This window comes from Botrytis fragariae, assembly GCF_013461495.1.
Source record: "Botrytis fragariae strain BVB16 chromosome Unknown tig00000163, whole genome shotgun sequence".
Lineage (NCBI taxonomy): Eukaryota > Fungi > Ascomycota > Leotiomycetes > Helotiales > Sclerotiniaceae > Botrytis > Botrytis fragariae.
The window spans coordinates 1,134,806-1,160,970 of NW_023500999.1; the positions used below are offsets into that span (position 1 = coordinate 1,134,806).

The 26,165-nt window shown below is 43.2% G+C and overlaps 9 protein-coding genes across 9 annotated transcripts; 6 read left to right on the forward strand and 3 right to left on the reverse strand.

Annotated features, from left to right (window-relative positions):
• Nucleotides 1-960: 960 nt before the first annotated feature.
• Bfra_009928 (uncharacterized protein) lies at nt 961-1,204 on the forward strand. The gene is made up of 2 exons (XM_037340264.1): nt 961-1,026; nt 1,064-1,204. Exons 1-2 carry the CDS (start codon nt 966-968, stop codon nt 1,198-1,200), a joined length of 198 nt encoding a protein of 65 aa, XP_037189487.1. The 5' UTR covers nt 961-965; the 3' UTR covers nt 1,201-1,204.
• Nucleotides 1,205-1,343: 139 nt separating this feature from the next.
• Bfra_009929 (putative serine threonine-protein kinase nrc-2 protein) lies at nt 1,344-3,422 on the forward strand (the record flags this gene model as incomplete). Its single annotated transcript, XM_037340265.1, has 4 exons — nt 1,344-2,193; nt 2,244-2,543; nt 2,591-2,972; nt 3,023-3,422. The coding sequence occupies 4 exons, from the start codon at nt 1,344-1,346 to the stop codon at nt 3,420-3,422; spliced, it is 1,932 nt and encodes a 643-aa protein (XP_037189488.1).
• Nucleotides 3,423-4,418: 996 nt separating this feature from the next.
• Bfra_009930 (putative ankyrin repeat protein) lies at nt 4,419-9,300 on the forward strand (the record flags this gene model as incomplete). The annotated part of the gene is given in 9 exon segments (XM_037340266.1): nt 4,419-4,569; nt 4,771-5,138; nt 5,202-5,474; nt 5,570-5,919; nt 6,019-6,136; nt 6,157-6,738; nt 6,752-6,999; nt 7,082-7,898; nt 7,966-9,300. 9 exon segments carry the CDS (start codon nt 4,419-4,421, stop codon nt 9,298-9,300), a joined length of 4,242 nt encoding a protein of 1,413 aa, XP_037189489.1.
• A 1,370-nt stretch (nt 9,301-10,670) lies between these two features.
• On the reverse strand, nt 10,671-12,977 carry Bfra_009931 (putative double-strand break repair protein mus-23 protein; the record flags this gene model as incomplete). The annotated part of the gene is made up of 2 exons (XM_037340267.1): nt 10,671-12,913; nt 12,962-12,977. 2 exons carry the CDS (start codon nt 12,975-12,977, stop codon nt 10,671-10,673), a joined length of 2,259 nt encoding a protein of 752 aa, XP_037189490.1.
• A 577-nt stretch (nt 12,978-13,554) lies between these two features.
• On the forward strand, nt 13,555-13,912 carry Bfra_009932 (putative 37s ribosomal protein s19; the record flags this gene model as incomplete). Its single annotated transcript, XM_037340268.1, has 3 exons — nt 13,555-13,597; nt 13,654-13,669; nt 13,723-13,912. The coding sequence occupies 3 exons, from the start codon at nt 13,555-13,557 to the stop codon at nt 13,910-13,912; spliced, it is 249 nt and encodes an 82-aa protein (XP_037189491.1).
• Nucleotides 13,913-14,520: 608 nt separating this feature from the next.
• On the reverse strand, nt 14,521-15,158 carry Bfra_009933 (putative transcription initiation factor tfiid subunit 10 protein; the record flags this gene model as incomplete). The annotated part of the gene is made up of 2 exons (XM_037340269.1): nt 14,521-14,937; nt 14,997-15,158. 2 exons carry the CDS (start codon nt 15,156-15,158, stop codon nt 14,521-14,523), a joined length of 579 nt encoding a protein of 192 aa, XP_037189492.1.
• Nucleotides 15,159-15,446: 288 nt separating this feature from the next.
• On the forward strand, nt 15,447-17,876 carry Bfra_009934 (putative pre-mrna splicing factor rna helicase protein; the record flags this gene model as incomplete). The annotated part of the gene is made up of 3 exons (XM_037340270.1): nt 15,447-15,748; nt 15,805-17,668; nt 17,760-17,876. 3 exons carry the CDS (start codon nt 15,447-15,449, stop codon nt 17,874-17,876), a joined length of 2,283 nt encoding a protein of 760 aa, XP_037189493.1.
• Nucleotides 17,877-22,660: 4,784 nt separating this feature from the next.
• Bfra_009935 (uncharacterized protein) lies at nt 22,661-23,337 on the reverse strand (the record flags this gene model as incomplete). The annotated part of the gene is made up of 2 exons (XM_037340271.1): nt 22,661-22,870; nt 23,239-23,337. Coding segments are annotated over 2 exons (309 nt in total), but the record flags the coding sequence as incomplete, so codon positions are not given.
• A 1,334-nt stretch (nt 23,338-24,671) lies between these two features.
• Nucleotides 24,672-25,099, forward strand: Bfra_009936 (uncharacterized protein; the record flags this gene model as incomplete). The annotated part of the gene is made up of 2 exons (XM_037340272.1): nt 24,672-24,779; nt 24,827-25,099. The coding sequence occupies 2 exons, from the start codon at nt 24,672-24,674 to the stop codon at nt 25,097-25,099; spliced, it is 381 nt and encodes a 126-aa protein (XP_037189495.1).
• Nucleotides 25,100-26,165: the final 1,066 nt, after the last annotated feature.

Genomic DNA, 26,165 nt, shown 5'->3' on the forward strand with positions numbered 1-26,165 from the left:
GATGATCTTGGTGGGAGGGTACGTGGATTGAGGGTGTGATGTATAGTATCGGCCTAGGGAGTGAGGATTAATTGATGAGATGTATAGGTATAGTAAAACCATGTTGATATTAATGTTCGGAAGCGTCCTAGGTATGAGGATGTGAAGTATCAAATTTGGTTGACAGATGGAATACTTGTTAGTATGTTATTACATCCCTACCTACTCACTACTCAATTCCTTACTACCTACCACTTATCACCTCCTCCTCCCCTTTCCTCCATTCAGCTTCCATTTCTCCCCAACCCCAGCCTTCAACTAAGCCCGAATCATTTGCTTCCCGATGCTAGACCAAGACCATGCAAACAAAAGTATGTCCTACTACATACAGACAGTGGTCAAAGTGAACCCGATTTCCCCTAAGAACGCAAGGTCGCAAAAGATGCTTGTGCAAGATCCCAAAGGAGAAAAAGTGGTCGGGAGAGGGAAATCTTAAAGTCTGGAATTCGCGATGAAATGGGATTAAATGCTTGACCACCGGGAAACCTGTAAACTCGAGACGGCCAACTCACTCCCTCACCCACGCGCTTTGTTTCGCTTGATACTCTTCTCTCACAAAAACCAACGAGTCGAGAGAATGGGGAACAAGGTAGTAGCAAATGAGATAAATACGATAAATAATCGTAAAAATAGATAAATAATGACAAGAACTTATCCAGATTCTGTACTGTGAAGGCAGATAAATATGAATAATATGGAGAATCCTAAAATATAAACACATCATTCAAATACGAACTTTGCCCCATTCCACGTACATTTACCATCGTCTTGTTATCAACAAGTCCAACTTCCATACTGCACTACGGTACTGTACCCAGGGTAGTCTCTCAAATCATTATCCGAAACATTGCCCTTCGTATTGAGATGTTGTATGATAACTCTCTGACAAAGCCATATCCCACATGAAAAGGTTCCCCAAAGTTTAAATGCAGAAGAGGGAGAAGACGAAGAAGACCAACCCAAATCCAACTGCGCCACTCTCAAACGGTTTGTCCTCTTCTTCTCTAGTCATCTTCTCCATCAGGTCAGCTCATGACAGGACAGGACAGGACAGGACAGGATCTCAATACCACAAGATTGGAAATCCAAACTGGAGCACGGTCCAACTTAGCGGACGACAAACCACCGATTCATTCTTCCTTAAACCGAACCTTGTCTTGACTTAACTTGTCTCTTGTATCTACATTATCTCCTGTTTTGGAGATTCAATCAATTACACAATTTCACAATCCTCTCTTCATCAACATCGTTCATATAATAAGTGCGAGTGGCAGCTCTTGGTAAAGCTGTGATACTCGATATCAATGACTCAGTTATTTCACAGTGCATCTCCAAATTCTCTTCCTTCCAACAACAACGAGAAGCGGAATTTGTCCGGTTCCTCGATGTCGTCGAACAAGCATTCCAATGGCCACAGTCCATTTCCTCAAAAGTTGAAGAACTTCTTTCGAATCAACAGTTCAACAAATCACAGTGAAAAGAGCGATCCGTCATTAAAGTCCGAAGGTAAATCAGGCTTTCGACAATCCAAATTCTTTCCCGGTGGTGGACGAAATCGATCAACGACAGTAGCAAGCGAAGGCAATGCATTAGATGATGGCGTCAGTAGTCCCACCGCGCATGCGAATCCATACTTTGCACACCAAGGTCCTCCTGCCCTGCGACATCACGATGATGCATCGATACCTCCAAGCCCTCCCGATACTCCCAGTTTCAAAGTCGATACCGTTCCAGGTGTGAATGATCAAGCCACGGCAGCTGGCAAAGAAGAATTGGCTCGAAAATTAAGAAGGGTCGCCAGCGCTCCTAATGCACAAGGTCTCTTCTCAGGTAAGGGTGATGGCGATCGACCGGCGACTGCCGAGCTGGGAAAGGAACCTTTGGTACACAATGCTAGCACGACAATGTTGAGTATGGTCGAGGGAACAGATGCTATGGGTGTAGGTGCAGAAGATGACTTGGCTCCCTTACAACCCCCAAGTCTTCGAAACAATCCAGCCTTCAGGAGGACGTACAGTTCAAATTCCATAAAAGTACGTGATGTCGAGGTAGGGCCGGGGAGTTTTGATAAGATCAAGTTGATTGGGAAGGGAGATGTGGGAAAGGTATACTTGGTGAGAGAGAAGAAGAGCAGCAGATTATACGCAATGAAAGGTATGCAATCTGACGATACATGCCTTGTGTGTCATCTAACAGTCTTTTAGTATTGAGCAAGCAAGAGATGATCAAGCGCAACAAGATCAAGAGAGCGTTGGCAGAACAGGAAATCTTGGCTACGAGCAATCATCCATTCATTGTCACCTTATACCACTCCTTCCAATCCGAGGATCATTTATATCTATGCATGGAATATTGCAGTGGTGGAGAATTCTTTAGAGCTTTACAAACTCGCCCAGGCAAATGTATACCAGAAGATGATGCTAGATTTTATGCAGCGGAAGTCACTGCTGCGTTGGAGTATCTACATTTGATGGGTTTCATTTATCGAGATTTGAAACCTGAGAGTAAGTTGTTTCTTGAAGCTGGGGCGTCTGAATATTAACAAGCTTAGATATTTTACTCCATCAATCGGGTCATATCATGTTGTCAGACTTTGATCTTTCGAAACAATCGGCCCCTGGCGGAAAACCAACCATGATTCTTGGCCGAAACGGCACAAACGTAAATTCCCTCCCAACGATCGACACGAAGTCATGTATAGCCAATTTCCGAACAAATTCATTTGTTGGAACCGAGGAATACATAGCGCCAGAAGTTATCAAAGGATGCGGTCATACAAGTGCAGTTGATTGGTGGACGTTGGGAATTTTGATTTATGAGATGTTGTTTGGCACAACACCTTTCAAGGGAAAGAATCGAAATGCAACATTTGCAAATATTTTGAGAGATGATGTTCCTTTCCCGGAACATTCTGGCTCCCCTCAAGTCTCAAAGTCGGTTACCCTTCACAGATTGACTGTCCAAAAATACTAACAATCTTTAGTCTTTGCAAATCAGTAATTCGAAAGCTCCTCATCAAGGACGAGAATCGACGATTGGGGGCTCGAGCTGGAGCTTCTGATGTCAAAACTCACCCATTCTTCCGCACAACTCAATGGGCACTCATCAGACACATGAAGCCTCCCATGATCCCCCACCAAGGTCGCGGTATTGACACGGTCAATTTCAGAAATGTTAAAGAGAGCGAAAGTGTTGATATTAGCGGATCAAGAACCTTAGCGTCAGCTAAAGGAGTACCCCTCGACTCTGGCCTGGCAACACCAGGTGCTGCCGAACTCGAAGTTGATCCATTCGAGGAATTCAACAGTGTCACACTGCACCACGATGGTGACGATCACCACCAAACCGTGGATCAACATAATGGAAGATATGACGGTCGGTGATTGTAAGTTTTGGCGAATATCATATCAGAAACTGTTTATCGTCTATGCTACGTGATGGAGTTTGGGGGAGTCACTTGGATGATTGATAGGACAAAAGACATCTCGCGAGCATATTTTCCTATGTCATTTCTTTGATTGCAAGGACGGGATGATTTTAATACATTGCTTGCGGTTGATATTCAGTAAGCAGACGAGTGTTGGGAGCAAAAACACAGATACGAGACTAACGCTACGCATTTTACCTCTTTCTGTTTGTAAATACTGAAACTGGGAGAAGGGAGCAGAAAGACAAGGGTATGGGGTTTTAAATTTGGGAATTTTTGAGGTATAGGGAAAAGAGTTTGAGAATTTGTGTTGTTTTCCCCAGAATGTTCGGTCCATTGACTGGATTGTGTTTATTAGCAAAGATTTGGGGTTCATTGTGGGGTATGGCGCGTACCGGTTGAGAGAATGGCGTTTGACTTTTCTAGCTCTCCTTTTCTGTGGCTGATTATGATTGGGAGATGGGAGATGGGGAATCGGAGCCGAAGGGAAAGGTAGGTTAGATGGGTAGTGAGGATTGGCAGGTTAGAGGAACATGTTGATAGGTCAATAAGTTGATAGGAATTCTACTTCTTCTTCAATGAAGGGGTTGGTTTAACTAGGCAAATTTGCGTATAATTTGTGAGAGTACGTCTTCAAAGTGGTGATGCAAAGCCTTGCCGTGCAGTGTGTCACGTGTTGGGTTCATTTAGAGAGGCAAGTGCGACTACGTTCCTACTTCTTTGATCAGTTCGTGAGCAAGAATCTTAAGCGCTAAGGAATGATTTCTCGCACATTTGAGTTTCGATAATGTTATACTCTTAGTCAATCACGAAGGGTCGGAATGCACAGAATTGACGCGGATATCGTTTTCATGTCCTTCGGCCTGCAATTTCTTGCTTTTGATTTGACATCTCTAAATGCAAGTTTTTACAACGCATGAATGTCAAAATGACGTGTGGATTTAAATGAATGATGTGTTTTTCGCTTCTCTCTGTCGGCAAAACAATCGTCACCTTTGAGTGCAATAATGGTAGGGTGAAACATTTCGATGCATATGACCTACGAGATGCACATTTTGGATGTGACAGTCGCTTCAAGATCAAGTTATTCGAGGAGAGCCGGGGTCGGTGAGAGAATTAGGACAAGATGGGCGGAAACGGTGTGTAGTGTGATTGAAATATGTGTATGTAGTGGAAGATGGAGATGCGGGGAGCCGGTGAGGGCTGTGCAGTGGTGAGTGGTACGGAGAGCCTTGTCGAGTTTGTCTCCATCTTGTTGTTTTTGTCCTTCTGTTTTGAACCTACGTTTTGCTGATGGTTTATAGTATACGCTGATGGTATATCAATCATTAACTCAGCAGCTATGCCTATCGGCAAGAGATTCAAACGAGGTCTTAGCTCAATCAAAGCAAATCTTAAGAATCGCTCTGAACTTCTGCGAGAGCCCACTCCGACTGAATCGAGTGTTGATACAACGAGTTCTGTAGCGGTATCTATCAGGAAGAGTGGTGAATCTGTAATTTGGGATGGCAAGGAAGCAGCTAGTGAGCAGGCATACAAGCCCACACACGATGATCCAGCTTGCTTGATAGCAGACTCATTAACAACCACCGCGGATGATTCGCAGCTCTCAATTGAGGATGACCTTTGGTTCCAAGCTTCGGAGAAGCTCAAGGCTGATGATCCGGAACTGGTATTTAATTTCGTTACTTCATCACAAAAAGCACTTCTGACTAGCTAACTTTGATACATGTAGTATAAGCAATACTCATTTATCATCCGTCGCGAAGCAGACAAGAGCAATGAAAACCACCCCAACGAGTCCGCAAAGTCCCTAGCAAATGCAGCAACGCTTCTCAAAGTGTGCCAAAATAGCCTCGAAACCATGAATGCCCCAAGTGGCAGAGCTGATAAAGTTTTTAAGAAGACGATTGAGATTGTAGGCCTGGCTAAAGATTTCGTGGGGTCTGTTGTAAGTGCCGAGCCTCATGGAGCAGTAGCTTGGGCAGGTGTCTGTCTTTTTCTTTCGGTATGTTTTTGTGTACTCAGAGCTTACTTAGTCTCTGCCTTTTCTTATTTCCTTTCCCGACTTTCGATGCTTATGGTTTGCTAACAAAGGGTTAGCTACTTCTCAATCCTTCCCAACAAGATGAAGCTTGTCGCAAAGGTCTTGAGGAACTACCCTTCATTATCCACAAGTATAGTCTAGTGGAAAGCATTTGTGCAATTAAAAGCTCAAGTTCAGCAATTGCCACCACGGCTAACATGTTGTCCAGTGGAATTATCGACTTCTATGCCAAGATACTCAATTTTCAGGCTGAGGTTGTGTGTCAATTAAATCGATCAACGATCAAAGGCTATTTGAGAAAAGTTTTCCAAACCGACAAGTGGAAAAATATGCATCACGATGTCTTACGCATAGAAGAGCGATGTTGGAGTATAGCCCAGACGATTGATAGCGATCGTTGTATTAGGTTATCGAAGGAATACAGTAGCAAACTGGCAGAGCTTCATACCATAGGGCGAGTCCTCAGGTTCACATCCAAAAAGATGATAAGCTGATTGTCATTCAGATCAGAGCTCCTTGGAGTTTCAAGTCAAACATATCAGGCTGTTGTTGATATTGGAATAGAATCTAAGCAACGCGAAAGAACCAAGAGGAAACGGATTGTCTGCAAGTTTTTCGTTCGGGTAACCTTTACGAAATACAGCAAAAGCGTAATCCAGATCGAGTCCCGGGCACCTGCGAATGGCTTTTGAAATCGCAGGCATTTACTGACTGGAGGGACAAGAAGAGCGCGGGTCTACTCTGGATCTCAGCTGATCCAGGCTGTGGGAAGTCCGTCCTGTCGAAAGCCTTTTACAAAGAAAATCTAGTGAGCTTTTCTTCCGCCACAATCATATGTTACTTCTTCTTCAAGGATTCATCCCCTGAACAGTGCAGCATTACGAAAGCAGTTGCGTCTTTGCTTCATCAGCTATTTTTGTCTAATGGTAGTCTGCTCAAACATGCTATGACCAAGTGGAACAAAAATCGAAGCGAGCTTTGTAACCTCCATGATGATATGTGGGATATACTGGAAGATATCGCTGTTGACCAGGCGGCTGGAGATATTGTCTGTATAGTAGACGCATTGGATGAATGCGAGTCTGACAATAACTCGAGAAAATCGTTTGTACAGAGGATGCATAAACTTTTATTCAGGCCAGAATGTCATATGCGGTTTGTTATCACTAGTCGTCCTTACGCTCAAATCGAAAGAATATTCAAGGGATTGCATCAAGAATTTCCTGTAATTCGCATAGCTGGGGAGATGGAATCTGAGACTATCTCGCGGGAAATCAACCTGGTCATCAACCATGAGGTTCAGCAGCTGGACTTGGATGAGAATGTTAAAAGTTAACATTATAACTCGTCTACGAGAAATGGAACACAGGACTTACCTTTGGTTACACCTTATCATGGACGTCATTCGAAAAATAATCGAGAGTAGTTGGGAGTCTAGAAAGATAGATGAAAGCCTGCGATCACTGCCCAAGACTGTGGAGAAAATGTAAGTAAAATGCTTGTGTTCTATATCCATCCACACTCCAGTGGAAGCAATAGACTCCCAATACTGATCCAACCCGTCTCAGATACGAAGAAATTCTGGACACGAGTCCTTATCGATCAGAGACCGAAAAATTACTTCATATAATCGTTGGTGCAGAGCGTCCGTTAAGCACGGATGAAATAAACGTAGCTATGAACATTCAGATATGTTACGATGGCACCCAGAGTTTTGACGACATACACTTAGAAAATCGTGAGCGCTATCCAGGAATGCTTCGTAACCTCTGTGGTCTATTCATACAATTTGTGGACTCGAAAGTGTACCTCGTACATCAGACAGCAAAAGAATTTCTCGTCGCAACTGAATCTGGAAGTAGGTTTCCCGGTAAATGGAGATATTGTCTCGAGCCGCAAGAAACACAGAAGATTTTGGCTCAAATTTGCATCTCTTATTTATATCTGAGTGATCTCAATGCTTGGAGTGATTCTGGTTACCCAAAACGCGAGCATGGCTCCATCTCTGCGACGAATGTACCTGATAATCTGATTGATTATTGGGGGACGAATTGGGTGGCTCACTATAGACGAGTCCCTAACGCTGTTGACCCCGTTGTTATCGTCGAACTATGCTCCATATCTATTCGACGCATAATCTGGCTTCGTGTTATGTGCTGGATGCCCGAAAATTACTGGTTGAGCCGTAAAATGGTTGATCCCTACCGTTTGGACCTAGAATTAAAAGAACGGGTAACGCCTTTAATGATAGCTTCATGCCTTAATCTTCTTGAAGCTGCCAAGTATATTACTTCAACTTCATATCCCAAAGAGAACAAGTTAAATTACTGCGGCCTTTTCGGAACAGCTTTATCGTTTGCAGTGGAAAATAGATCTTTTGAAATGGTATGTTTGAGTTCATCACTTCTCCTGCGATAAGTGTTGTTTTATCTTGAACTAAACCTTGTTCCAGGTGGAGTTACTCCTCCAGAAGGGTGCCGATGCAAATATAGGGCATGATCCGTATATGGTGAGATCTTTACCGCTTACTTCTGCAGTAAAAGTCGGTGACCTTCCGATCGTCCGACTCTTGTTAGAAAATCGAGCGGTAGACGAAACGGGTGGGTGTATTTTATGTAGCGCACTAAATATCGCAGTCGAGTATCACAAGACTGGATTAGTTGGGTTACTCCTTGAATCAGCGGTGCGACCTATCGTGGAAGGATACCTGGAATCAGCTTTGGAAGTTGCTGTAAGACTTCGTTTCGCTAAGCTCGTCGCAATGTTACTGGAATTTGGAGCTAGTCCAACCTACAAATTTTCTAAACGGTTCATGAGCGATGCCAGATCATGTTTATCCTACGTTCTAGATTCGCGTAGCGCAAGTTCACAGACAAATTCTTGCGAACTAGAGCTTGTGTTGAAACTGCTCTTGTTGAAAACGGAGCCGCTGCCTAGCAAGGTTATGAATGATCTGCTAGTCGAATACGTCAGCACTAAGTCAGATGAAGTCGATCTAGTTCGGTTGCTATTCAAACCTCCACTCCATACCGAGCCGGAAGCTCATGATGATGGTTCACCAATAGTGTTCGCAGCGCTATACGCGAATACTAAATCCATGGAACTTTTGATGAATGAGGTGCATGATATTGATAGCTGTCGAGAAGCCATCCCTTGGGTAAACAAACATCCTTTGCGAGGAGTCACCCCTTGGGTTAAAAATCATCCTTTGCCGGAAGGAACATTTGGGGGATATATATGGTCAGAATTAAGGCCAATGTACAAAAGCTGGTTTACCAGGGACATTGAAATCACTGCATTGTTTGGAGGTATCATTTCTGCAAATGAGCGTGTGGTCCAAAGTTTGATTGATCATGGCGCCGGCGTCAACATGACTATAGAGCTTGGGACACCCTTGTTCATTGCCGCCGCGCTATCTTGCAAATCTGTGGTTCAACTGCTGCTTAAAAATGGTGCACAAATCACGCCGTCCAAATTTGGAGGGAGAGAGCAGTCGTCACCTTTGGTTTTTGCGGCTGCTCGGGGAAACATCGAAATCGTGGAATTACTGCTTAAATCCGGCGCGCAAGTCGAGCAGGGAACCGCCGTTATTGTTCACTCAATACTGACTCATAAGGAGGGCATTGAAGGAAAATTCTATCCTTCTGCTATGGAAGCTGCCGAGATGGAAGGCCATGAAGATGTGGCTGCGCTTTTACAGGAGTATAGGGCTAGGCAGGCCGGGGCGGGAGTGAAGGAAGTTGAAGGTGCTATGATGCCGAGCAGAGTTGAAGAGGTGGAAGATTAGTCCCCGGGTTGGTTTGGAGGATGGATGGATTTTTTGTAATTTTCATTTACGGAGATGTTGAATATTCTTGAGGATTTGCTTTAATCTATTGAGTTCTTGTATTGGCGACATATCACTAGGGAAATAATGAGTCTATTCAAAACTTACCACCACCAGCTTCAGAAGGAAGAGGCCCCAGCATTTGATTTGAAATGACCGAGAATTTTATGTATACGCCTATATAACAGAATCCGGTTCAATGCAAGTATACTGTTGAGCCGAAGGATTTTCGATATCCCAGACTGCTATCCGACAACTTGGAGCTCTCACTTTCTGTACCCGATCAGCACGTACAACCAGGTCAAATTCTGGGATTTTGTCTGACCAAGGAAAAGTTGACATTTGATCTAATTGTCAATCCGCATTTCTTCCGACTACTCTACTCTCGTTCCACATTATGACGTTGCATAATATCATTTCATTGCGTTACCCCTTCTTCCTTTCCTCTTTCCTTTCCTTTCCCTTTCCCTTCGTTTCATCCTTCCTAAGCGATAACTTCTACTCTAACCGCTACCAGCTATCAGCTACCAGTTGGAGATCTATACACCTGTCTGTGAAGTGGAATCTAGATGTTGTAGCGATTAAATTCCATGTAATCTTTTAGTTGGTGGGCGGTATTAGATAGGTAGATAGGTAGGTAGGTAGGTAGGGGTGTAGTATTCTTTACACCGACTAATTTTTATACTGACTACTGTTGAGGGAGGGAATGGTATGCTTTGTATTTACATGTGCAGTTTTATCTTTGTTGTAGTCTGCATCTTCATCAAAGACTCCTGAGAATCGGGATAGGAGTTAATGTATAGTGCATCATCTTCTCATGATGCGAAAGATACGATGAGGAAAGGTGCGCGTTACAAAAAGCCTCACGGGGAATCGTTGTTGCTACTGCTGTTGCAGTTTATTTACTCATCTAGTTGTTTGCTAATCCATTCATTTGTTTGCAATGCTACATGCTTAATCACTCACACCGTTTGTATGTGTGTAAGATTATCATACTATCATTATGGATATTGCAGGATTGTAAAACTGCAAAATAGATACACTCATCCACCCATCCATTCATCCATACAAGCAAGCTATTGGATTAAATGCAATATTACCCAAATCCAAAGCAATTGATATCATCATCTCGTAACTTCGTAAAATGCACGCACGCTTGCTTCCTGTTCTAGCGATCTCTTTCCATATTTTCTTTCTTTCGAAGAAGTACCAGAAGATCCGCAAATATTTCAGGGAATGCCTTCCTTTTATTTCCTTTCACTCATCATTTTTCTCTCTTCCAGTCACGGGAATCCACACCCACGCACAACCCCATCCATCCATCCACCCAACTATCTCCGTCTCGCCCTCCCCGAACTAACCGCACTCATCGGTTGAAACGCATCGTCATCATCCTCACTAATCTCATCATCACTCAACTCAACCACCTGTTTTTTTCTCCCCCCTCCTCCTCCCCCCGTCACCTGACTCGGCTGCGAAAAAGTCAACTGTGTTTGTGTTTGTCTTCCGCGCGCTGCAGCCGCTCTCTTCGGTTGACTCTTTGGTTTGGCCGCTGGCGTAGGCGCAGGCGCTTCTTCCATTTCTACGTCTTCATCTTCGTCATCGCTTGGTTCGGGCTCGGGGACCTTTTTTCTGCTTCTTGATGTGGTGGTTGGTTTAGCGGGAGTTTTTCTGGGCGCTGCGGTTTTCTTGGCTGGGGCACGTTTGGCGGGTGTTTTTTTGGTGGTGGTGGGTTTAGGTTCTTCGCCTACAACTTCAGCGAAAGGATCATCGGAGTCGTCGTCGCTGATGATGAATCCGCTTGTATTCTTTCCGTTTCCGGTGCCGTTTCCGCGTTTGGGTGGGGGAGCGGGTGGTGCGTCGTCGCTATCATCATCGTTGTTTTCTCCGTTATCTGTCTCACAATGTTCGACTTTCTCGCCCCATTCTCCATCAAGATCTGAGTCGAAATCTGCGGGTCTGGGTTTAGGTTTGAGTTTCTTGGCGGGGTTTTTGGATTTGCTTCCTGAGCGGGCGGCGAGTGCTTCTTGTTGAGCGCGAAACTTTTCCATGGCCGCATTGAGATATTCGTCTTCGTCTCCGACTTCGTTGTCTGCGCCGTTGGCTTGTTTGATGAGTTCTTCAACTTGAGCTTTGAGGGATTTTTGAACAAAGATTTCCATGGCGTGACGATCATCCTTATCGACGAATTGACCTACTGCGTCGCCAAAGGGGGTTGTGGGAAGGACTTGAAGAGATTGTTTTTCGAGAAATTCTTTAACCAGAAGTTCGACTTTTACGTCGTCGAAACCGGCAACTTGGGCGAGAGTTCCTTCTTCTGGGAGATCAATTTCGGTGGCGGATTTACGGGTCGCACCGGCTTTTTTGCGGTGGTATTGGATTACGTCTTTTATGTTTGCGACACGGTTGATGAAACGACTGGAGAAGCGTTGGGGATTTTCGCAGTCGAATTTACCGCCTTCTGGTGGAGTGAATTCAACCTTGAGACGGACGAGAGGGAGGGGAATATCGTCGAGTTCTTCTTCTGGTTCATCTTGAAGGGAGATCCATTCAGCGCGTGCTTGGTCTATGAGTTCATCCACTATGGTCATAAGTTCTTTGGTAAGTTTGGTGCGATTATCCTTTACTTTTGCGAGATGTTTAGTTCGCTTGTCTGTAGCGAGGACAACTTCTTTTGTAATGAACGGTCGTACAGACTTGAGACGAATCTTCTCGATTTTGAATTCACGACCAGTGATGCTGGCGATGGCAACATGTTTTGGAACAGCTTCACCAGGGACTAAGGATGTAGCTACTGATGATCCAGGTTGCATGACATGAAATGACTTCTCGGGATTGTAAGTTGGATCAATAAGACATTCATGTTCGTGACCCCAGACAACTAAGTCTAGAAAATCAGGAAGAAAGTTTTCGGGTAAATAAGAGGTTTCTGTGTGAGCGTGGTGATTTTGGTGAACTGCCATGATGTTGAACCAATCCTTTTGTTGTACTCCTGGCTTAAACCATTTGACATGACCATCTCTGAATGTACGATAAAGGCGCTCGTCTCTGACGTTACTCATGCCATAAAGAGCCAGCTTCGTTTGACCTTTTTGCAAAAGTACTGGTTTGATTTGAATGCGATCAGCTTCGGGGGTTCGACCAAAGTAATTGACCAATCCGGAAGCTTGAAGTAAATCCAAAGCACAGTAATTTCCATCTCCAGCCGGATCATCATGATTGCCATGAATGGAAAAAACTGGTATAGCAACATTGATATCTGGATCCTCATAATTGACATGGTTGAATGAACCATCAAAGATATCGTTTGCGTCGCTGAGTAATTCCAATTCGCAAGGTTTCTCTCCTAGGCAATTCATTCGCAATGATCGCATAACTTGGTACATGGCTTTTCGGGAAGGTTGACTGTAGTGAAAGAGATCGCCTGCAAGCAAGACCATATCTACATCTCGATCTTTTGCTAGACGCATAACTTCGTCGAAGCTTCTCCAGCTGTCGTCCTTGCGCACAGCATCATTCTCTGCATATCCCACATGGCTATCTGTGGCAATGAGTATTCGAATCGTATCTGCTGCTACAAAGAAGTCAGTTAACCGTTTCTTATTCAGATAATAGAACTTACCTGTGAAAGTCGGCATTTTGGCCTCTCGATTTTCTTCCAAAGGAAGCTCTCCAGAAAGGTTGTAATGGTTCCGACTTGTTGCAGTCGATAGAACCACTTAAATAGAGATGAACAATATCAAAGACACGAAAATATCAACAGTTTATGTAGTATTCTGTACAAATTTACGGTTTCCATTAGAATCTAAAGTTTTTGGTTGCCTGCAGCATCTGGGAGACGCGATCTGGATTAGCGTGTTTTGTTACCCCTGCAAAATGCGAGCACTTGGAAATTTATCAGACGACAAAGGCTCGCAACGTAGGGACGGGGTAAATCGCTCACTAAAGACATTTATTACTCTTTTCAATAATTCATTTAAAATCGAACAATCATTATTATGAACCAAATTTCTTCTAAAACTGATTAGAATCCTTTAATTTACCATAATATCAATTAACGTATCTCGAGCTACTACTGTTATTGTTTTATAGCACTAGCATATATCAGGTGTTGCAATCTATAAATTGTATTGAGGGTGCGGCTTTTTCCGTTCAGTGCATGAAAGATTTGCCGTAATTGGCGACGAGACAATTTGATATCAATTCAACGACACAATGTTTCCCAGTAGAGTTCTTCTTTCACGGTCGGTCTGGAAAGGTATGTTTTAACTCATGCCTTCGAACTTAATCATGCAATTCTAACACAGATTTTAGGCCCCAATATCGTTCCGTAAGATATCCCTTGCAGATTCTATAACTTCTCTAATCACCCCTCCTCACCAGTCTCCCCATTGTCAAACCAGTACCGGGTGTTCGAACATTACCAATTAGAACACAAGCAAGATCTGCGACTATTCTACCTAATTTTGTCGGCTTGACCTTTGAAATTCATAATGGGAAGGTTTACAATGAGGTGACCATCACTGAAGATATGGTGGACATAAGTTGGGGGAATTCTCGGCGTAGGTTCTAAGGAATTGGATGAGGGGAATGAAGGGCTAATTTCGCGGGCAGAACACGAAAACGATTTACGTATAAGCAGAGTAAGAACAAGTAAATGCGGGGTGTTTAGCATCATATGGCATGGTATGGCGTTTTGGGTTGGAAAAGAGACTATGGGCTTTGGCGTATGTGCATTGTGTTGCACATCAGGTGTATCATATGAGCTGGTGAAGAACGGATACATTGGAAGAACTATGGGTGTTTTCTCTTCCAGAAGCCCTTGTCGAAGATTACAAAACCATCACTGAGTGAAAATCATCATAGCTTCACAGCTGAGAGACGGATTGAACCTTCTCTGACATTGGTAGCATGACTTTTGATATTATCAGAAGGCCGACCGAAATGGCAGTATCTATAAGATATGCGCCCAGCTCTCAGTTACCCATATACAATGAGTTAAACATAGGTCGAATGAGAATAAAAATGTGTTTGATTTCTGTACCTGAAATATAGAACGTTATACAATTTCGTGATGGGTCGTTCTCCGTATACCCTTATGCCTCTTCAAAACTCCTTGTAAATTGTAACGCCATTGAATCCCCCAACCCTTCCCGAATTATGCCTTATGATATTGCGACTTTAACGATAGAACTCCCCGCGTTTTACATTCACGCCATATTCTCCGACGGCCATACCCAAGTCTTCCATGGTGAGAATCGTTCGGTTTTGACTGCCTCCTTGTCCACCACCACCAAATCCAGGTCTTTGGATACCAAGAGGTCCTCCACGTCCCTGCTGGTCCTTTCCTCCTGTTGCGCCAGCTGGTTGCTGACCTGGAATTGGGAAACCAGCTGCAGCGCCCAAGTTTCCCATGGGATTATTGGCACTTGAGGAATTGGAAGATCTAATACGGGAATATTGATAAGCATCGGCCGCAATATCAGCGATGAACTTTTGAGTCGCAAGCGCAAGCAGACGGGCCAAACGCGCATCTGTCTGTGGTGGGGGTGGAAGACCAGCTTTTGTGAGGTAATAGTTTGTCACTGCATCAGGAATCTACGGACAAGGATTAGACAACAAAATAATAAAACAATGCGAAACAAGTAAAATCTTACGATTGGAGCGTAATCATCCATCTTTCCAAGAAACTCTTTGAGTGAGATATCTTTTTTGGTTGGAAGCTTGGGTTCTTGTGCTGGAGCATCATTTTCAACAGTTTCTTCTTCTTGCTTGATAGGAATGAGGTCCATAGCGGGATCTGGAGATGGTGCGGCCATGATTATTTTTCTGGATAGAACTTGACTATCCTGTAATGACTACGAAGTTGCGACATCTTGTGAATTGCGATATCTTATGTACCGGGTACATTTCATGGTCGGTTTCGCTTACATAATCGTGCTGTAGTCAAGGCGGTGACTTGAATCAGTCTAGCGTAATCAATGTCCCTACAGGATGTCGATAACTTTTTCTATCTGCAATATTTTTGCGTGAATTTTAATCAGCCTTGTGAGCAAATCTTGGAGAAGTAAATATAACAACAAACAATCCTTGATTGGCGTTCAACAATGGCTGACCGTCGTCCAGAAGAAGTAGAAATGTCTCGAGCAAAGCGTGCGAGAACCGACAATATGGATCCCAAGACGAATCCGTATCTGGCGCATATGTATGAGGAGGAAAGTAATGACTGGGGCAATGGTTCAAATGGTGCTGGATCTGGACTTTCGAACTTCAAACGCCATCACACAACCGCTGCACAGGCACATGAAGCTGAAGATGGACCTGCGAATCCTTTCAATGAAAAGCCTCTTTCGAAACAGTATTTCAATATCTTAAAGACCAGAAGAGATTTGCCTGTTCACAAGCAAAGGTGAGATTCTGCTTTTCTCCAGGCAAATCGTCTATCAGCTTCTAACTATTCTACAGACAAGAATTTCTTAATATGTTTCAAAAGACCCAAATTTTGGTCTTCGTCGGAGAGACCGGTTCTGGTAAAACAACACAAATTCCTCAATTCGTTCTCTACGATGATCTTCCTCACCTCACTGGCAAGCTTGTCGCATGTACACAACCTCGTCGAGTAGCAGCTATGTCAGTGGCGCAGCGTGTGGCAAATGAAATGGACGTCAAACTAGGAGACGAAGTCGGATACAGCATTCGTTTCGAGGACGTGACGAGTTCGAAAACCATACTTAAATATATGACTGATGGTATGCTTCTCAGAGAAGCCATGCATGATCATAATTTGACGAGGTATAGCTGCATCATTCTTGATGAAGCTCACGAACGTACTTTGGCCACGGATATTTTGATGGGTTTGTTAAAGGAAGTGGCGCTCAGACGACCAGATCTCAAGATCGTTATTATGTCTGCTACACTTGATGCGCAGAAGTTCCAGAAATACTTCAATGATGCTCCACTCTTGGCAGTACCTGGAAGAACACATCCAGTCGAGATCTTTTACACCCCAGAGCCAGAAAGAGATTATGTTGAGGCAGCACTTAGAACAGTTTTACAGATTCACGCCACCGAAGCCGAGGGAGATATTCTATTGTTCTTGACGGGTGAAGAGGAAATTGAAGATGCATGCCGAAAGATATCTTTAGAGGCAGATGAGATGATTAGGGAAGCAGATGCTGGTCCATTAAAGGTGTATCCACTGTACGGTACATTGCCCCCAGCACAACAACAAAGAATTTTCGAGCCAGCACCACAGCCATTGAGACCCGGTGGACGTCCAGGACGAAAAGTCATTGTGGGAACAAACATTGCGGAAACATCTTTGACCATTGATGGTATCGTGTATGTGGTTGATCCCGGTTTCAGTAAACAGAAGGTCTACAATCCTAGAATCAGGGTCGAATCCCTTCTTGTGTCTCCTATCTCGAAAGCATCTGCACAACAACGAGCAGGTCGTGCTGGTCGTACTAGACCAGGTAAATGTTTCAGATTATATACTGAAGCAGCATTCAAGAAGGAACTTATCGAACAAACTTATCCTGAAATTCTTCGATCGAATTTGGCCAACACTGTTTTAGAATTGAAGAAACTTGGTATTGATGATTTGGTACATTTTGATCTTATGGATCCTCCAGCCCCAGAAACCCTCATGAGAGCTCTTGAGGAACTCAACTATCTTGCCTGTCTTGATGATGATGGAAACCTCACACAATTAGGCAAACTCGCCTCAGAATTCCCTCTCGACCCTGCTCTTGCAGTAATGCTTATTTCGTCCCCAGAGTTCTACTGCTCAAATGAAATTTTATCCTTAACCGCCCTCCTCTCTGTTCCTCAAATCTTTGTTCGTCCTGCTTCGTCCAGAAAGCGTGCCGATGAAATGAAGGATCTTTTCGCCCACCCCGACGGAGATCACTTGACCATGCTCAACGTTTACCACGCTTTCAAAGGAGAAGCTGCACAATCTGATCCTAAAGGCTGGTGTCACCAACATTTCCTCTCTCTCCGAGCTCTGCAATCAGCTGATAACGTCCGTCAACAACTTAAGCGCATCATGGAGAAATCAGAGCTCGAGCTCGTATCTACAGATTTCAACGACAAATCTTACTACACTAATATTCGTCGTGCACTCGTAGCAGGTTTCTTCATGCAAGTTGCAAAGAAGGAAGCGACGGGTAAGACATATAAAACGGTCAAGGATGACCAGAGTGTTTTATTGCATCCTAGTACCGTGTTGAAACAAGATGCTGAGTGGGTGTTGTACAATGAATTTGTACTCACGACAAAGAACTATGTGAGGAGTGTCACGGCTGTTAGACCGGAGTGGTTATTGGTATGATTATTTCTTGATTTTCTCCTTCGCCTACAACCTCGACCGCAATTCAAATCGTTATGTGAATCGAACATAAGCTAATTTATCACAGGACATCGCGCCAACATACTACGACCTTGAAACATTCGGAAAAGGAGAAATTAAAACAGCTTTACTGCGAGCTCAAGATAAAGTTAAGAGGAAGCAGGCTATGAAGGGTGGTAGATAAATGCCGATCCTTTTAATTCGACAATATCAAGCACGGGATACATTCCTGATGTCGTAACTTGCTTCTAGTACGTCAATGGTGTTCTAGTCGTCGACACAGATCAACGAACCGAGGTGAAGAGGGAAGAGATTAGCATGCGCTCAATGATGCCACTTAGGAGTTGGGTTATGCATGTACATTTTTGAGATTACGAATATTACGAGGCTGGCAATTTCTGAGGCATGAACTCTTTAGAGTTCATTGAAAGCTATTAGAATGGTCTAAGGGTACTCAAAGAGGAAATGGAGGAGGTGACGTGGAATAATTGCTTATACCTAGAAATGCGTATGCGATAGATAGATCATGAGTGGAAAGAGAAGAAATACAAAAACTTTTACTCCATCACTATTTTGCATCTTTATGAATGTATTATTTTTACAAATGAGACAATTTGACTATTCTACGTACTCGTTATAGATTTATAAGAGTTGCATGATGACAGAAGGCGAAATTGAACACGGAAGCTGAAAGAGAAGATGAGATAATGGATTATGTATGCATCGTCCACTGCCTCACTTCAGCAGTGAGCCGCTTGGATGACTTGAACCATGGTAAAGATTAGATATCGAAGACGAACCAACAGCGGTAATCAAGACGTCACGACGCACTATACTAAAAGAATCCTGTAGTGGAAGCTAGCCTCGGCCCTGGGAATCGGTAGCCCAAGGTAAAGTCAAAACTCGCATAAGCAAATTGATGGCGAGCCGGACTAGATACTTGGATTTCAATAGTGGTGTTGTCCGAACTGTGATACATATTGGCACCATAGAATGTTGATCCGGATTCTAAACGGAGTACGACATGACAAGAATTTGCAATACTAAAGTAGATGGATGATAGAAAGGTAGAAATCAGTTAGTTTGTGAAAGGGTGAGGAAGACACGACAGTCTACCCGGTGAATCTGATAACCAGAGATTTTGAAGATAGGTAGGACAGATGTGACTCGAAGGCTGAAATGCCAAGATATATCTGATAGAAACAATATAGATGTGTGAGGAAAGGAGGATTGGGCTAGGAGATTGAGGGGTAGATGTATAATAATCAAAACATTATGCTAGCGCAGCAGCAGTTTCACGTACGAGAAGGCCAGGATGTATTGTCCAATACGATGTTTATGGTAAGAGAGAATGCCCCCTGAAAAGATATAGTAGAAGTAGAAGCTAGCTTCACGGATGTTCACCGGAAGCATCGTTCATGTAGGGTGGTGAGAAAGAGCCTGGGCAATTGAAACAGCCTTGGCATGTCTTTTGATGTCCCAAAGAAGAACAGTAACCGTTAGCAGCTTCAGGTAATTTGTAGATCCGAGAAACTGTGTTCACGGTTCCGATAATGGTTGCTGAGTTTTCAAAATGTATTGGAATCTAATGGAAGAGAACGATTGGTGGGTATTCAAGTTTTCAAGAAATGATGATCGAAGAACACTTCCAGAAAAAGAAGTAAGCGTAAGTGATTGTGATTTTTTGAGGTAGCCATGGGAAACGATAGTGTAGCACAAAAAGAATCGAATGAACTGAGGAAGGATAAGGTCCCTGGATGTATTAACAGGTACACGCATGACTGCATTTGAAGATGATATGCGGGAGACTGTGTGCAAACTAAGTAGTGTGAAGGAGAACAAAATACAAAGTAGAAGGTTATACTGGGAAGAACTTGCGACACGGTTATCAAAGACGATATTGGGCCAGAAAACGAATGAAGAAGGAAGACACACGGTAAATAGACTCGAGCTCGAATCGGAATGAAAGGCTAGAACACTGTGTGTGAAAGTTGGTAATGTAACTTCACTGAAAATCTTCAACCTTACGCCGAAATTTCTGAACATTTGATTGGTATGATATTTCCAATCGGAATAATATGCCAATAGGGAATGAGTAAGTGTCAAATTTGCATATAATGTGGAGTAGAGCAGGGTGTGAAGTGAAGTGGTGCAATGATGCATCATAAAGTATTTTGTGAGTAAGAAGCGTGTGGGATAACTAGGCAACATGTCCGACACAATGTCGCATGAAATTGGAAAGTGTGATTTGGTTCATTCAAATCAATGCCTTGCATACTATGCGGACCAAAAAGGGCAGTAGAAAGATTCCAAATGTCGCATTTTGTCAAGTTCGGTTTACAAATTGACAGCCAGCAACTTTCAATACACAATTTGCCAAAAGTATGGTGTTGATAGTTGATAACAATCGGTACGAGAAATGTGTCATTTGAGTGCTTATTACTAGCGGAGAAATTGAGATATGTAATGGATATCTGGAGCCATGGTACTGCGCCAGATGGATTGGTGGCATAGATGTTCCGCCTACCTTGATTGAGTGATAGTATTCATGTGACTCAGGTATTATCATACGTAGATGCCCCTCAGATCACAAAGAATAATCTAGCAATCTAACAGATCACTCTGTCTGAGAAAGGACCAAGGTTTCAGGTCGCTGATGGAAGGACGTCAAGTAATGTCTTGCACACTCTTGCATTTAGACGAAATTATAAGCGGGGACTATAGAATGCTGTATTTGTAAGTGACATACGAAATATGAACTATATACGGAGTGTAGTATCCATGCAGGGTGGAGGACCCTGTTTTAATGCTCAGGGGTCGAGTGGGAGTGGCGTGGAAGTGGCGTGACGGTCTAGTAGATGAAATTGACGCGGGGAGGTCTGTCAAGAAGCATTTGACATCGAAAAACAAGAAAGAAATACGGCAATCCTTGGTAACAGAAGGTTTGATCTCAAAATAAAACCTTTGAAATGTCAGTTTAGATGTACTTGTAATGACGCATCTTGGGATTCTAATATTCAACAGAAGAGTCGAGGTTTTCTCTCAAGAGACCTGGGAAATGTTTGTGAAGAAACAAAAGCCGGCCGAGTACTAAACATGGTCTTCGCCTCCACGGTTTGGTATCATCTGATGTTGAAGTATACTTTCCCCCATATTTTCAGTGAGTTTTATAGATATAAGCCAGTAGAAACCAAGGCCATTCTTGATGACATGTCATTGCAGCCAATTGGAATATCCGCGGAGATTTGCATAAGAAGTTGCACTACATATTCGATCAACATCGCGCCGTTCCGTTCACTTGCATCGTCACAAGCATGCGGGTGGCCCTAAAGCAGTATTTCGGCCGGTCCATTGTTTCGGGATACGTTCTTTTGTTGAAAAAGGGTAGATAGCCGGTCAATATTGCTTCTGTTTGTTCCTCATACCAACATTGGTGAGAAGTACCCTACACTTGAGTATTAGCAGAAGAGTAGAAGAGCAGAGAATTTCATTCGAAAGATTCCTTCGATTCTGAGCAAATTGGTCAATAGGCATGGAATTCGTTTTGTAAACGTGTGTCTCTTTCATTAGAAATTTAGGCTAGTGGGACACTGGGAAGTATTTCTTGTTTGGTTCCGAAGTGGCGTCAATATTCTCCGAGAACCCTAATACTAGACAAATACTTGAACAAGCACCATTCAGATCTAGACTATGGGATAATGCTTTGAGATCCTGACAGAGGTTCGACTTTTATACCTGGTGCAACAAAGCCTGCGAACTGATAATTGTGGCAAAATTGTGATTTGGGAGACGATTAAATTAGGCAAGATGATACACACTTTTGATAATTTAGTTCCAAAAGCGACAGTCTAAGGGCCATGAGGAAGATTGACATCTGAAATGATGCCTTGCAATCGGCTATTCAACGTTCAATATGTTTATCTCAGGGTGATGAATCTTAGTGGTTGTCAAGGAAGAAGCCTATCGCAGATGCGTTGCCAATTTGCGAAACTATCCATGTGGCCACTGAAAAATGCAAGCTGAATCATAAACAATCTGTGGAATCATCAGTTGAGAATAAACAGCGTAATTTAATTCCAGATGTTGATTTGACCACAGTATGCATAGGTACAAGAGCTGTTGTTCGACATAGCACCATTCAAAACAGAGATCCTTCTTGATAACATAGACTCATGCGATAACATATAGCAGATGTCACTATGGCTGCTGTACAGTGATGCCCTTCAAGAAGCTTTCGACAACAGCAAGTTTTCGGAAAAGCTCCTCTGTGACTGCTTGTTGGTTAAAGGTCGATCTAATAATGGCAATCACTGCAAAGATTCGATATTATATCTTTATTTTAAGCTAATGACATCGATATTGATTCAAAATAGTTAAGTTTCTTCCTTCGCTACGAAAAATGTACAGTCAATCGCGTGGGCACCAAGAAAGAAATTGATCTTGTATATGAAAGCGCCAGTTGAACTTGCGGATACGATGAAATCGTACATTCAGTATGCACATTATGCAGATATTCTTGCGAACAATTTCAAGCATGCAATCCAATGTGACACCGTCGTCTGTAGGCGTGTAAGATGTAGGTGTGTAAGATCCACAAACCGGAAGATTGACCCGGGGCCTTCTTAACTGCCATTGTTTTCAAAGGTACAGACTTATCTACGTAGTTCAGAACTTCACCGATATCTCGGTAATTGGCAGTCAGTCATCAAACCGGTCGTGTCAATAAAGAACACGACAGCCGCGGTGTAATATGGCTTGAATTTCAACGATCGAAATCAAGGTTTTTGGAAGTAGCCTCGAAAAAATCAGGCTGATGAAGCAAAGATCTCGCGCAGCAAGAGTCAGTTGCCTGCACGCGAGAATGCAAAAGCTTTAGGACCTAACGGCTTAAAAGCTTGAAACCTTCATTCCAGTCAATGTAGGTCGACAGATTGAGAACATAAAGTGCTCTCTACTCGAAGACATGCTTTAAAATGCATATATCAACTCCGTAGCACAAGGTTTCCTGAAAGCCTTTAAATTTAACTGTTCCAATGGTATTCTAATAATGATAACCATTGAGCTTGCTTGTGCGTTGTCTGTTCGCACAGTGATTTGCTGAAGTAGCTCAACAACTGAAAGTTGAAGTTCTGCTGCCGATCCTTGTCCTGCACCTGAGCAAGAGAGGGTATGTTCGCGCTGTAGAAAGCTCAAATTCCAAATCTTCTCACCTAAATCAGGGCCATTTTATTCAGCCATTTCTGCGGTAACAAATCAGAGGCATTAAACCTCACACAAAACCGTGAAGCGTCTCACAACGTCATTTTGTAGGCTTGTACCCCACAAGGTCACAGGTTTCGGGTTCATTGGCCGGCGAACATCCAACTGCCCTACTGTTCGTCACGACAGTGATGATATAAATTTAAAGAAACAAAGCCAAGAGTGAATTATTCGGGGAACCGGGGCCTATATGTAGGGACACGGTATTAACAATCATGACTCTGAGCTGAAACCCCGGATTAATGAATTGCGTGCAGAGAAGATTTGCTGTATTCATATGTAGACACATTAGTTGCACCGAAGATATTTGAGGCTTGAGGTACTACACTCGAGCTAGAGAAAGTGGACTTATTTTGAGCAACATACTTTTGCTTTCCACCACGTGTAGCTACTCAATTTTGACGAAAATTTGATGGATTGATGTTTGCCTATCCACGGGGCTGAAAATAAAGGAGCGGTCCAAGTGCAACGGCCACTAAACCAAGTACCATTATGATCCTTGCAACGGCACAAGGGCGGGCAGGAAGTGTGGAATCTGACCCGGGAAGCCTTCGCTAACGACCCGAACATCCTAGCACATTGCAGACGTCCGCAGATATTGGATTATAGCTTCACATCTGCATTCATGTGTCAGCAATAATTATAATAACAATGCAGTCGATATTGTCTTTAATCTTAGCTGCACATGCCGTGTTTCGCAAAGGAAACTATGATGTCCTCAGTCGGATATGGGATACAATCGCCGATTGATTTGCGACGCAGCGCTCTCAGAAGATAGAAGTAGCCACGCATTTAGTATCGAGATGGGGCGATTGATTGCGGAAACTGCGTTATGGGCCAGTAATAGGTGCATTACCTTAGCTGCATAAGTCTTGCGCGCCTGCAAGTTTGACAGGTGGAATGTTACATCGATTCTGGTGATGATTCAACAAGCGACCGCAGAGGTACAGTCAACCAGAAGATAGTCCGTATTCGAGATTGACTGCTTAAATATATCATGAATGAATCCGTGCCCGTTGTCAAATATGATATTCTTTACAAAAGTGGGGTCTTGACCTCGATTGTTTTTCTGTCGCATGGATCTAACCTTCTGTTCATGAACTTCAGATGATTCAGTATATTGGGATCATACGTCGACTTCTCGAATATTATGAGTGCCATTGAATTGAATTATAAAGCCACGTTATTACGTATGGAACCCCATTTGGCCTGCTGCAGATGCGAGCGGACTTTTTCTTTGCAGCGCTGCGAAAGCCGTGAAGTCTGCATGGGACATTATTGGAGAAACCACATGCATTTCGACACAAATCTGCAATATTGGACTTTCCATGTAATTGTTATAAGATTTGAGCGGGGAAAACTTCATTTTGATCCATATGATTTGCCTCGAAGATTTAGAGTATTATTGGTCTCGAAAGTGCCCTACTGCTTTCCATGATCCTAGATGTCTTGATATCAGTTATATATCTTGACTCACCCAACCCCTTTCCTGCCAAAAGGTATAAATTTTACTCATACTTTTATTGAACCTCATTTGCAGGTGGAGCGTCCATACTGAGAATTAGACAAGTATTTACATTCTCGGTGCCACATTGTGTCGTTAAAGCTGTCCTGTTATAGCTATCCTGCTATTTGAGCCGCTCTCCTACCAGCGGGTAGTGCAATCAAATCCGAAAGTTATCTTGTTGCTAGCAGTCAGTAAAAACACATTCAGAACACAATGAGTGGATCTGGTGGAGGATACTACAAGTACCGGTGTAAGTACTGGTTATTGTATAATTGCGAAAATTGGGTCTGGGTTAACAATGAATCGTGTGCAAAATGCTTGGTATGTCAATTGCCAGCCATGAGCCGATGCATGCTAATAACAGTCAGGCGAGCGGTAGAGATGAAATCCTCGTTTCTGCATCTCAACTTAGAATGTCGAGGGAGATATTCGTGCCACAGATTCAAGATGGGAATTTGTATTATACAGTGATGGAAATTATCGCTTTGAGCGATTTAGACACCGGTTGGGTAGTGAAGGAGCCCAAGAGCGCAGAGTTTCCAACAACCACGTCGCCAACGGTCGAGAGCCTTCCAGCAAACGATGGTGCTGTTTCTCAAGTTACAAGAGAGCAAATTTTACCAGCACAAAAGGATGGTTGATAGATACCATGTATCTAATCCAATCTCCGGATTTTGCGTCTGCTCGACAGTGAAAGAATAGTGTTTTTGTTGGATTGTTTTCTCGTCAAAAGGGGCAATTTCCGATGGTGGCCGAAGTGGGATAATTTGGAATCGAAAAGTGTCTCTCGGCTATTGCGATGCTCTCTGCTTGATTGTCAAAAGTTGTTTAGCATCGTGTGGGGATATATCTATGTGGTCAAGAATTTTTGTAATTAACCAAGTCGGGGGTGGTCAAGGGTGTAACAAAATCTTGAATCACAATATAACGGATTGCGTTGCGTGGGCATCCAGAGAACTACTCGAAAACATGTGATTCTTCCCGTATTTCATGCCATTGAAAGATCTTGCTCAGAAAGTACCTAGCAAACGACAATCTGCATAGGAGATTCTCGGATACAACTTTGAGAAATGAAGCAGTGCTATACACGGAGTCTGGAGAAAGGTTTCACGACCTTGCATGTTTGATACTGCATCAAATTGCCGGGCTTATTGAACGAGAATATCCACTTTTGGGAACGAAGGCAAAAGTCCGGAAACATTGGAAGTACAAGATTCTATGCTCAGTTAGCGTTTGCCTCTTTCGGTGAACTCAGCATTCATTTACCGGTTATCTGCCAATCAATCATCTTGACGTCAATAACGAATCTTTGAGATACAACGTCGTTCCCGAGTATTTGCAAATTACTGTGCAAATTGATGTTTACCATAGTACATGTGTTGGAGACATGGCATTAATAAGAAGAGCACAGTAAAAGCTTAAGAATGAATATTAACGATATTGTTCCACTTCGATTCGCCGATGTTGTTCATGTGGGGAAAGCTAAGTCACGTGCGAGCAAATCATGCTTAGCTCTCACTAGTCCTCAATCAGTAAGGTTGAAAGCTCGCCTAGCTTCTGTCTCAATATCACTTCACTCAAGCTTCGTTCCTTCCACATTAACGTCTTGTTCCCCCACCCGTCTAGATTCCTCTCTTTCTCAAAATCCATTCTATTGTTTTTCTCCACCATTCTTCCCTTATGGATGCGCTTTTATCGATATCTTGT